Source organism: Macrobrachium nipponense, chromosome 4 (assembly GCF_015104395.2).
Source record: "Macrobrachium nipponense isolate FS-2020 chromosome 4, ASM1510439v2, whole genome shotgun sequence".
NCBI lineage: Eukaryota > Metazoa > Arthropoda > Malacostraca > Decapoda > Palaemonidae > Macrobrachium > Macrobrachium nipponense.
In genome coordinates, this window is record NC_061100.1 from 139,970,463 (window position 1) to 139,983,520 (window position 13,058).

General features: G+C 42.1%; 1 protein-coding gene across 4 annotated transcripts in view; it reads left to right on the forward strand.

Moving 5' to 3' along the window:
• The first annotated feature begins 366 nt into the window (after positions 1-366).
• The window catches only part of LOC135211231 (pyridoxine-5'-phosphate oxidase-like), a 74,807-nt gene continuing 62,115 nt past the window's right edge, over positions 367-13,058 (forward strand). For 3 of the 4 annotated variants that reach the window (XR_010313645.1, XM_064244490.1, XM_064244491.1), the window contains exons 1-2: positions 367-594; positions 12,627-12,783. Coding sequence is in view for 3 of the 4 variants with exons in the window: in XM_064244490.1 (XP_064100560.1) it covers positions 495-594; positions 12,627-12,783 (257 nt within the window). In the remaining variant the exon portion in view is untranslated. The remainder of the gene's footprint in view (positions 595-12,626; positions 12,784-13,058) is intronic. The other variant, XM_064244492.1, reaches the window with a different exon arrangement.

Sequence of the window (13,058 nt, forward strand, 5' to 3'; positions counted from 1 at the left end):
GCTGATCAGTAGGGCCAGACTAGGTATACTAGGATTAAATGATAGAAACAGGATAAAAGGAGAAGATACAAAATGTTTATGCTGTGAGGAACAAAATGAAAATTTAGAACATTTCTTACTTTACTGTCCAGCATACAATGAGATTAGAAATAGATATAGCTTTATGCAGCAACCATATCAAAAAATAAAGAGGAATTAGTAGCAAATATACTCTTATTGGTAGTTCTACTGAGGGAGGAAGTGGAGTATAGGAAAGATTCTATAAAAGAAATGTGGTATTTCAGAGAGGAGAAACTCAAACACAACAAAGGAGGAATAAAAGAAGCAAGGGAGCCGTTTCAAAAGCATATCTCACCTACTACTACTACTAATACCTTTACATAAAACTCACATTACAGCTGATGCCTGATGCTGATTCCTGATTACGTAGATGCTACGTAACTACATTGAAGTGACGGTCACAGACCATGGCCAATTAATCAAGTAGACGTCTGATGATTCGCGTGGGACGAAAAAGCCTACTGTCACGGTTTCCTATTATGGCACTCTTCAGAGAGGACGACACCACCAAGAAAATGTCTATTGACATTGGAGGTAAGTTAGCTAGCCTAGTATACTATAGTAGGCTAATCGATTCAAGCTGTTGGTGAGCTAAGCTATCCAGCTAATGACTTCGGTGAGATACGTAGTAGGACTTTGCCGAAAACTACCTTTGGTAGATCTGTATTAGGGGGAAACACCAGCGACTACCAACCCTTATCACGGTGGACAGGTCTTATTCACTCGATATTTAAATGGTGAAACAAGAATACAATTACAACTCCAAGCATACCATTCAAAAGATTGAAGTTTCGCCAACATAATGTGATATAGGGTAAAAAACCGCAGGGTACAGAGTGGACCATGTACGATCAGCGTGAACGATCCCAAAAAAAGTACATTATATAACGCGTCCTGACATCGGAGATGGGCATCAGTCGCGACTTGTTGTTGGTGAGAAACGGAGCTAAAGACCTCTACTCTCCTTTCGAAGTAAGTATTTTCTCCAAAGTTAGAAATTTTGGCCAAATTTTAAGATTTAAACAGAGGGTAGTGAAAAGGGTGTCAAACGTAGTGCAAATCTCATCAAAACGCGTTTAACATTTTTACTTACAACTCGAAATATTTAGAAGATTGACGCCATCTCGATGTTTGCGGAGTCGCTTGTGTCAATAAACTGTTTTGGTAGAAGACGACAACGAAGAGTGCACTTCGGTAATTTTTTAAATAAATAGTAAAACATCAATATTTTACATATTTATGATGATTAATTTGAAAATATTCGTTATTGAAAAAGTAACTCGATTCTGACTCAAATTTAAGTAATTATTTTTTGGAATTAGAACGTTCGTTTAAGTCCTGTATTATGACGTCATGACATCTTGACTTTCGTACCTATATATTGTAAATAATTGCTTTACTCAACTTTCTTGCAGAACAGTTTACCAGTTATTCATGCAGATTACATCTCTTCAGTAATTGGTATAATCGTAATGCGCAATATATATTTATTATTACGTTTGGATATATGATGATGTTTTACTGCGGATTATCGCCGTAGTGTGATGCAATCGTTTTTGGTCCCTGGGCCTCTGTTTTCGCACCATAAGAAATTATGGGGCTGAATTTGCAATGACCAGAAAGACATTAAAAGAGGAAAGTTAGCATTGAGGGGCATATGTTTTGATTGAGAAAAATACAAATTTACTCAATAGCTAGCTTGTAAAAAATACTTGATTACAAAAAACTTGATTGACAACTAAGCAGCATACCTACTATGGGTTTCAGCGACAGTGCAAGCACGTTTTTGGGCAATACCTATATCTGTAACGAACACTCGTATCAGAACGAGATTTTGCTATAGTGCATTACACCCAGTGCTGTAATTTATAAGGGTATCGTGAATCACTAATTGTAAAGAATAACGACACTTGTTCTTGTACCAAGAGACAAAAACTCCATTATGCAGAAATGGATACGAACACGCGTATAAAGCTCCACCTACCCTCTCCCCTCCCCCTCCACCGCCACCCCTTTCCTTCTTCGTTCCTTCGCCTTCCTTTCTCTCTCTCTCTCTCTCTCTCTCTGTTGCCATTCGGTATGAGTTGACCCTCCAAACTGGGTATAAGACTACACACAAAACGAAATTGAAAATTGAAATGAAATTAGGCTATGTATTGGAAGTATATATACATAACTATTACAAGCAATTTTATCATTATTGCATTAACTACCATCCGACTTACAACCTGCTCGACATACGACCACTTGTACTTACCAACTTACATGTTCAGATTATTCACGCGCCATCTCATGAGTTACTTGGCACTGCACCTAGGCATGAGAAACTCTCATCACTCAGGCATGAGAACTCTCATCACTCAGGCAGCATCAGTTTGAGTTACCCTGCCCTATCTGCAGCATCATTTGGTATTAACTGTACTGTAGACTGAATTGCAAACCAATTTACATAAGAATCGACTTCTGACATGCATGCAAGAACCTAACCCCATTGTAACTCAATGCCTGATTGTACGTAATATATACTATTACATAAATGATTAAAATGTATTAATAGAATTACATTATGGTAAAAAGATTGAAATAATGATTGTACATTACATTACAGTACTACCCAGTATGTTGGCCACTTTCTAAGGTTCGACTTACATCCATTCTGACTTACAACCAGTGGGTCAGAACCAAACTTGATTGTAAGTAGGATGGTACCTATGACAACTAGAATTCATGGAAACAGTTTATAATAATGAATCGGCGTATGTGTGAAGCCTCCACTAATGTGGCAACGATGATTTTGCCATTCTTAGCATGCAAACATCAAAGGTTACATTTATTTCTGGCATACAGTTATTAAAGAAATTCAAAATACTAATATAGACTGAAATCAATGAAAAGTGCTAGCAAAAACAAAAAAGCAAAAAAAAAAAAATATGTACAGTGGTACCTCAAGATACGAAATTAATCCGTTCCGAGGCGGCCTTCGTATCATGAGTTTTTCGTATCTTGGAACACATTTTACATGTAAAATGGCTAATCCGTTCCAAGCCCTCCACCCCATTAAATTTCATAATAAAGCTAAATTGACCTATAAACAATGAAATACTATAACAATTTGGACCATTCAATACCTAAATAAAGAATAAAAATGCAAAACCTGTAAATAAAGTGTATATTAGTGTACAAGAAATATTATTACTGTAACGTAAAATGTGGAAGCTTACCTTTCGAGTGAGGAGGACAAACGGCAGATAGTACGTACACTTAACTTTACGAAACACATAAAAAAATGTCAGAAAAACAAACTAAACTTTACAAAACACATTAACAAAACTGTAACACTTAACTTTACAAAAAACTTAAAATAAAATTTATTTTGTCTTTTTTTGATTTTTACATTTCTTTTTACTTTTTTTATACTTTAGTAATTTCAATTTCTTCACCACCGAATGGATGCCAGTCCGTTTACGGAATTTTTGAACCACCCATGAGAAGCCTTGAACTCTGGGGTGGGTTGCCGTTGATGTCCCCTCTCCGCCGTCGTCTTCGGCTTGGGCAATCAAATCGCCGAAAATAGCGCTGGCCATCTGGCAGATTGCTGTCTTGGTTATCGTATCGCCATCAATTTCTCTGTCCTTGATCCATACAAGAAGCAGCCTTTCCATTTCATTATGCACATGGCTCCTTTTGTTGGACAAAATAGTCACGCCCTTGGAAGGTGTAGTGCTTTGATAGATCCTTCTGCTTAAGGATGGTGCCTATCGTGCGACGGATTTCGGCCGTATCCTTAGCGATTACACTCAACCGCAAGCCAGCTTCATACTTTTTTATTATCTCCATTTTGTCTCCATAGAAAGCATTTCTCTTCTTTCTGTGAACTTCAGCGTATGTGGCAACGATGATTTTGCCATTCTTAGCATGCAAACATTAAAGGTTACATTTATTTCTGGCATACAGTTTTTAAAGATAATCAAAATACTAAGATAGACTTAAATCAATGAAAAGTGCTGGCAAAAAAAAAGCAAAAAAAAAAAATATATCTAATCCACTTATCCGTAGTCGTTCCTCTATGGTTTTTGGCAGCCAGATGTACGACAAGGTTAGAAACATTGGATTGTATGTACTTTAGAAATATCTCTAATTTTTCTGGGTAATTTGGTTGCAAAAAGGGAATAATATACATGAATTAAATTAACATTTTTAAATAACAAAGTAAAGTTAAACTAAATAACGAGTAAAGTAAACAATTTAGAGAATAAAACTTTGCAGTTTCGTCGTCTGCTGTTCATCACTGTGTTTGTGGCACGCGCTTAGGAACCAGGAACAGCAACTTGTTTAAAGTGCAATGTGGAGTGAATTGAGACCAAAATGTGTATAATAACGATCAAATAAGCACTGTGGAGTTTCAGTTGTGATGGCAGTAAGGATAAAAACCACCGATTACAAGGTGAAAATGAATTCAGTTCAAACCATGACCTCGGGAATAAAAAGTTTCATACTTTCAGTAATAGGCAACAAAATGTTGTTTTATTGTGCTGATTACAACTGCAATCTTGAGTAAGATCAATAAATGTTACATATATACGTTAACATTGTTCAAATGAGTGCTGGGAAGGCTGGGAAAGATGGTGTCCGTCACTGATCAGAATCTGCCATCCACACGGTAGCCGCCATATTGGATATTGGATTTCAAAACTACCTTGAAAACATATTTTACGAAGAGCGTCACATGCTATTTAGTTCGTATGGGCTTTCATATATCACATTATGTTGACGAAACTTCAATCTTTTGAATGGTATGCTTGGAGTTGTAATTGTATTCTTGTTTCACCAATTAAATATAGAGTGAATAAGACCCATCTAGCGTGATAAGGGTTGGTAGTCGGTGGTGTTTCCCCCATAGGTATGGCAGTTGACGTTTTTGTATACAGTTTTAGCTACTGCATGGACAAGAATTTAGCTACCTAGGCTAAAGTATTATTTTTTCGCAAGGCCGTAGGTTAATTAGCTTAACCTGTAATTTACCTTTGAACTTTATCTACGGTACGGGTGAGAGGTTTCCTCCTACCCAGGTATATAGGTTAGGCTACTCATTAGCCTAGGTGTCACTGTCACTTTGCTTTCTGCTGCCGTTGAGTTCAGACGTGTGTAGCATCACTCTCTGCCCTTCTGTTGCTAGGTTTGGTCATTCTAAGCCCTCATTCCGCGGTAAAGTAGATTATGGCAGTTGATGTTTTCCTATGATATTTTACTTACTGAATAAGAATTTAAAGTAATATTTATTCGGACGACTGTAATTAACCCCCCAGGGGCCAGTACTAAACACGGCGAAATACATTGAACGCCCCAATCCCTAGTGGGTGTCGTATCTGCGGTTACGTTCCTTGCAGGGTACTGGTCCATGGGGGTTAATTACAGTCGTCCGAATGAATATTACTTTAAATTCTTGTTCAGTAAGTAAAATAACGTAGGAAAACGTCAACTGCCATAGTCTACTTTACCGCGGAATGAGGGCTTAGAATTACCTAGGTTTACCTGTAGACATAGCTATATCTGCCTGTGTAGCCTATTACCTATGGTGAGAATGTTCCTTTTTGTGTTTCTACCCAGTACCTTGCATGTGTTTGCTGTTAAGTATGTGAATTGCAACATGCAAACCCATGAGTTTATTGAGTCAGCTTCTAGGGTAAAACACCGCATTGACGGGCCAACTCCCCGTTTTGGGCCACCCTCCGAAAAAGTACTTTAACACGTCCTGACACAGGAGATGGTCATCAGTCATGAGATGTTGGTGGTGATAACAGTAGCTCAAGACCTCTACTCTCCTTTCGAAGTAAGTATTTTCTCCAAAGCTAGAAATTAAGGCCATATTTTAAGATTTAAACAGAGGGTAATGAAAAGTGTGGCCAATGCAGTGCACACTACCCCAAAACGCTTTCGAAATTTTTGCTTATGGTTAAAAAAGTTTAGAAGATTGACGCCATCTCGATGTTTGCGGAGTCACTTGCGTCAACAAACTTCCCATTTCCTGTGCTAAATCCGCACACCACTTGTACCCATAGACGCTGGGGCACTTTCATCTCAACAATCGTAAATATGACATCCAACCACTACTTATCCAAGGGAACTACGGCATTCTTGCGCTCTTCAATTGTTTATCAGTGTTGTCAATTGGTATGTGTTTACCCTCCAAACTGGGTATAAGACTCACACAAAACCAGGGAAGTAAGTGAAATTAGCGTATCTATTTTCAGTATATATATATATATATACATATTACAGCAATTTTATCATTGCTGCATTACTATGACAACTGGAATTCATGGAAACAGTTTGTAAATGCATCAGCGTATGTGTGAAGCTCCACTAGATAGGCAACAATGAGTCATTTTTTGTCATGTTGTCTGCTCAAAAATACATCAGAAATATGTGTAATTTTTGGGGGTTAATTTGGTTGCAAAAAGGGCTAATAGACATGAATTAAATAAACATTTTCAAGTAACAAAGTAAAGTTAAATTAAATAATGAGTAAAGTAATCAATTAAGGGAATAAAGTTTTGCACCTCATAAGCAGTGTAGTCGTCTGCTGCTCGTAACTGTGCTCGTGGAGTGAGTGCTTAGGATCCAGGAACAGCAACGTGGTTTAAGCGCAATTTGGAGTGAATTAAGACCAAAATGTGTATAATTACAATCAAATAAGCACTGTGGAGTTTCAGATGTGATGGCAGTAAGGATAAAACCACCGATTACAAGGTAAAAATGAATTCAGTTCAAACCATGACCCCGGGAATAAAAAGTTTCATACATTCACTAATAGTATAGGCAACAAAATGTTGTTTTATTGTGCTGATTACAATTGCAGTCTTGAGTAAGATCAATAAACGTTACATATATACGCTAACATTGTTCAAATGAGTGCTGGGAATGCTGGGAAAGATGGTGAATATTCTGTGGTTAGAACGGCCAGTCACGCGATTGCCGCCATATTGGATTTCAAAACTGCCTTGAAAACATTTTACGAAGAGCTCACGTGCTTATTTTAGTTCGTATGGGGCTTTCATATATCGCATTATGTTGACGAAACTTCAATCTTTTGAATGGTATGCTTGGAGTTGTAATTGTATTCTTGTTTCACCAATTAAATATCGAGTGAATAAGGCCTGGCCACATGATGACGATGGATCATCTGCGGTTGTTTACCCTATTAGGCTAAAGCCTCCCTCCCCAAGCGTGTGTTTCTGCCAGTAGGTGGCAAGAAGTGCAATAACTGGATATCATCTGTGGATGACGATCCTCTTGCTCTCTTCACATCTTGCAGCGGGCAGGATTGCAACCCAGAGTTAATTTGTGATGAGTATACCCATTTCATGGTCCTTTGTGTGTACCCTTGGTGGAGACAGGCACCACTGTGATCCAGGACCCTCCTGACACCTCGGACTGTGGCGGGCTGGCCCTCCAGGGTTCATGACGCCCCCGACCATTAACACTGTGTACGATGTTCCGGAGGGACCGATTGCTCATGCCGAGGCACTGATATATGGAGGGTCTCGAAAAGGAGCTCTGGAGCTGATACCTATCCCTGTGACCACTCTGGTTCTTATGGCCCAAGTGCCTTACTGTTTCTGCATACAGCCCACTATCCATGGAGAAGGACTTTGTGAACATCCTGGGAAGAAGGTGAAGAGGTAGTGAAGAAGAAGTCAAAGAATATGTCCCGTAAAAGGTTGTTATCGTTGTCTTTGTCAGCTCCTGCCTCACCCCTTCTGCCTTCTAAGGCCTCCCAGCCTAAGAAGTGGAAGGATGCCTCTCCTCCTTCCAAGAAGTCTCGATACGAGTCTTCTCGGGATCTATCTTCCTCTTCAGAGGAAGCAGAGGGTTCTCTCGTGGGCGTCCCCCACCTGTAGGTGGTGGTACCAGCCTGAAGGCCTTCGGTTTGTTCCTACACAATATACAAACCCTTGGTCCTTTACATAAGGAATTACTTTTATTGTAGGATGGAATACAGCCATTAAATTTCTTGAACTAGGTGGTTAAGCAGTAACTACCATCTTATAGGTGGGTGGGTCAGCCTTCTCAGACATTAAAGTTAAGTATACCTTAGTTTAACCAGACCACTGAGCTGATTAACAGCTCTCCTTGGGCTGGCCCGAAGGATTAGATATTATTACGTGGCTAGGAACCAATTGGTCACCTAGTAACGAGGCCTACAGCTTATTGTGGGATCCGAACCACGTTACAGCAGTCCCCCCGTATTCGCATGGGATGCGTACCAGACACACACACCCCCGGTGAATAGTTAGAACCCACCAATAGTTGGAACCCTTATAAAAATGCTGAAAACAGCCTATTTTGTTAGTTAAAACTCAAGAAAAACCCACAAAAAAGTTGTATATTTGGGGTTATAATAGTTTTATCACAAAAGTGCATTAGTTCCGACAAGTAAATACAAACCATCGGTCCTTTACATATGGAATATACTTACAGCGCAGCTGGAACGGTCATAAGCTTTCGAACAAGGTGGTTCGGTAGTAACTGCAGTCTGATGGTCGTCCCGTTCCGCCCCCCAACTGGAGGTAAACATTTCCACTTTGCTTTTGGCTGCCGACGGAGACAGATGTGTTGTTCGCCGCTCTGCCCACCATTGTCATTTGCTTTCATCTTCTTTACAAAGCTTTTGGTGTATGTGATATCTTCTGTAGTACTTGGAGTGTGACTGTGAGTACTTATTAGTACCTTTTTTCATTGATCGTGGAATTCTGGGTGTAATGGAGAGCCACGAGACTGAGAGACCTCCCCCCCCCCCCCCCACCCCTGCCCCCCCAGCCAACTGGAGATTATGTCCTGGTGTGGGAGGGCTGTAAATGTGGGTCCTTCAGGTCCATTGAGTAGTGGAACCCTCGTGATTTGTGTACTCGGTGCCGAGGGCGAGATTGCTCTTGGTCAGATACTTGTAATGTGTGTGTCTTGGTTGGAGGAGCAGTGGGAGCGCTACGAAGGGAAGAAGAAAGCGCTTAAACCAGCCAAGGTATCATCGGATAGCTCTCCAGTGACACCTTTCGTTACGGACATGTCTTCTTCCTTCCTCCCTCCTAGTCAGCTCCCTCATATGGCTCCTTCCCCTTCGGGGGACGTGTCGTGTTTCGCCTCTTCACTTGACCTGTTGAGTGCAGAGGAGGGGGCGCAGTTGTATTCAGGGTCTTCTGTTCGCTCGGGGTGGGAACTTTCTCCCCCCGGGCAAACGGGACCCCCCCCCCCCACCCCCCCCCCCCCCCCTACTAACCCGACATTTGCCTCCTCAGGTGTGACTGCCGCAGTGGGTGGAGACCTTGGGCAGGTCTGGCACTCATTGGGGCTTTCAGGCATGCCAAGCATTCAGGGTCTGCTGTACCACCTGGCTGCACCAGTGACGCATGGCCCGGTGATGTCAACAACAACAACGGTATCGATGCCTGGGTAAGCCGCTCCTCCCCACTTGGTCTACACGCAGCACGTAGCGATGGTGACCCCATCAGCTGCTGTCCAGACCCCGGTGCCGTTCGTGCCATGCGGGCCCCACCGCCTGGCTTTGCTGTCCTCGCCTCAGCCCCTGACTTCCAGTGCCCAAAAACCCAAAGCTCGCCGCTCGACCGACCACCAGTACCAGTCGTTGCCGCTCCTTTTCCAGATCCTGCCGTCTCCGCTTCTGCCCATGGTGTTGCTGCTCCCACCGCAAGTGCCTCCGGACCGGTGCAGCTGGGGTGTGTTGCTTCGGCAACTGCCCCAGCTCCATCCTGGATGGAGGACCTAACAGTGGTCCTGAGGAAGCAGACGAAGAAGAAGAGGAAGGTGTCGTCGTCTTCTTTGTCGTCATCTTCTTCGTCATCGTCTGCAGCCGCCTCTTCCCCTTCGACTTCCAAGGCCCCACAGCCAAGGAAGAAGAAGGTGGCCTCCTCCCCCCTAAGAAGTCTCGCTCAGGCAACTGAAACCAAGAAGGACTTGACTCTGAAGGACTTTTGGAAATCCTACAACATCCTTGATGCTGTAAAGAACATTGCTAATTCCTGGGAGGAGGTTAAGCAAACAAACATGAATGGTGTCTGGAAGAAAATTTGTCCTCAATTTGTGAATGATTTCCATGGGTTTGAGGACACAGTTCAGCTAGTTGTCAAGAACGTTGTTGCCCTGAGTAAGGAAATCAATTTGGAGATGGAGGTTGATGATGTTACAGAGCTGCTGGAGTCTCATGGCGAGGAGTTATCTGCTGAGGACCTGATACAACTGGAGAAGCAGATAATAGAGGAAGAAGAAAGAAGCACCCACCCCAGAGCCTAAGGCTTTCACAAGGCAGGACTTGATAAGAGGTTTTGCAGAGTTGCAGCAAGCGTTGTCAACTTTTTGAGGCTCAGGATCCCAACTTGGACGGGTTTCACTAGGGTTTCCAGAGGCGTCATGGATTTGATGCAGTGTTGACAAGGAGATCTTGGATGAAAAGAGGTCGCTCTGTTCAGACTAACCTGGAGCAGTATTTTAGAAGGTAGAGAGGCCTGCAGAAGATCCTGTACCCCCTCTACCTCAGCTGCCTCTGCTAATCCAGCACCTTCTGAATGTTCTGCTAACCCAGACTCACCTGCCCCCAGTATCTCCAGCACCTTCTGTAGGTTCTGCCTCACCTAAAGACTCACCTGCCCCCAACATCTCCAGTAGTATGTGGGTCTGCCTCACCTCAAGAATCACCTGCCTCAGCATCTCCAGTAGTACTAGTAAGTTCTGCCTCACCTCAAGAATCATCTGCCTCAGCATCTCCAGCAACTTCGGAGGTTCTTTTTCTCTTCAACTAACCTCCCCCAGTCTCTCCAAGCACCGCCAGCTTCCTCTCCAGTGTGGCAAGCCGAATCAAGCTAATAAAGGTAAGGAATTGTTCTCTCGTTGTATTGATAGGTATTTACATTAAATCATGTGGTATTTTTCAATGTTCCGACTTACGCTGAAATTCGTGTTACGATGCATCGTAAGAAACGGATTCAACGTCGTAACTCGAGGACCCCCTGTATTTTCAGGCATTCTATTAGCCATGTGTGTGGTATCATGTCGAAGGCTTTCTTATAGTCTATCCATGCCATGCTTAGGTTGGTTTTTCTTTCTTCTACTGTTCTTCATTACCATTTTGTCTATCAGGAGCTGGTCTTTTGTGCCCCTACACTTCCTTCTGCAGCCTTTCTGTTGGTGGGGGATGGGTTTGTCTCCTCTAGGTAATTGTATAGCCTTTCACTGAGATACCTGTTAGTAACTTCCACATTATTGGTAGGCAGGTGATAGGCCTGTAGTTATGGCTATATTTCCCTTACTCTTGTCTTTTTGTACTAAGGATGTTCTTCCTGTGGTCATCCATTTGGGTGCATGGTGATTTGAGATACAATGCTGGAGTTGTTCTGCTATTCGTGGGTGTAGGGCCTTGAAGTTTTTGAGCCAGTATCCATGGACTTCATCGGGACCTGGGGCTTTCCAGTTTGGCATTTTCTTTAGTTTGTTGGGTCTGACTGTGTCTGTCGTGATCTCTGTGAATCTTTGTTTTATTCTCCCTGTTTCTTCTTACTTGACTTCCTGGAGCCATGTTTGCATGTTTGTTGTGTGATACCGGATTACTCCATATGTGTCCCAGAGTCTCTTACTTGGTTCGGCTTCAGGAATTTCTGGGTGGGGTTGTCTTCCCATCTTAGTTGGCTGTATAGTCTTTTCTGGTTGGTTCCGAATAGTTTGTTCTGTTGGTATCCCTTATTCCTGTTCATGTACCGTTGGATCTTATGTGCTTTGGCCTTAAGCCTCTGTTTTACATCTTCTATTGTGTTGTTTAGTCCCCTCTCTTGTACTTTGTATTTCTCGTTGAGTTTCCTCCCCATGTTTTTCTTGCTTCTTAGCCTTTTTTTCTGCCATCTCTTTCAGTTTACTCAAGTCAGATCTCATCACCATGATTTGCTTTTCCAGGCGCCTTTTTCCAAGGAGGTTGCTGTTTTGGTTTCTGTTGGGTTGGTTGTGCTGGTGGTGTTGGTGTTTCGAATCCCCATCAGTTCTGCTACTAATCTTGCTCCTGCATATACCAAGTTATTTGTTTCTGTGATACTGGTGGTGTGTATTATGCCCATTATCTCATTGACCTCACTTGTTTTCTCCCTTAATTTCTTGGTGTTGTAGGCTTTCATGGAGGGGATCTTTGTTCTCTCTGTATCTGGCTCCATCCATTGTCTAATCTTTTCTACCCATTCCGTCCTCTCTGTTACTTCGTCGGTGTTTCTTCGTGTGTCGTTGTTTGATACCTCATCCTCCCTGTCGTCTTCTGTGGCATCGTCTCTCAGTTCGTCTTCGTGTAATTCGTTGTCGGTGAGGGTGAGCGAGCTGGAGGTAGTAACTCTGCATTCCATATGGCTTTTTTCTCTGGTATATTTAGCATTTATTTATATCTAGAAATGAGTGCTATAGGGACATTTCACCGGCCGACACAGGTCGAGCCCAGAAATATATTTTTAACACTACTGTGGCTTATTATTATTATTATTATTATTATTATTATTATTATTATTATTATTATTTTACAGGGATGCGTAAACCATACAAAGGAAAAAATGAGGCATTTACAGAAGATGACCTTGTGGCCAAAGAACCAATTGCACAGTTTCGAGAATGGTTTGATCAAGCATGCAGTACCCCTGGTATAATAGAGGCCAATGCAATGTGTTTGGCAACATCTACCAAGTATGTATTCATATGACTTTTATACAATTTAATCTTGTCTTTGACACATAAAACTAGTTCATACGCCGAACAAACCTTCCGTCTTAACAATAGGATAATCCTTTAGCGCCAGCTGGAAACCGGTTAAAAACAATGATTGTAAGGCAAGGAATCTGTGGCATCTGGCAACTCATGCCTATATACAAGGTGGAGGTTGGTCACTGACCAGGCTTGGAACCTTGTGACGCACCAGTCTTTCTTCAACCGCTTTGGAGAGTAGTGTGTCACTGTTTTCC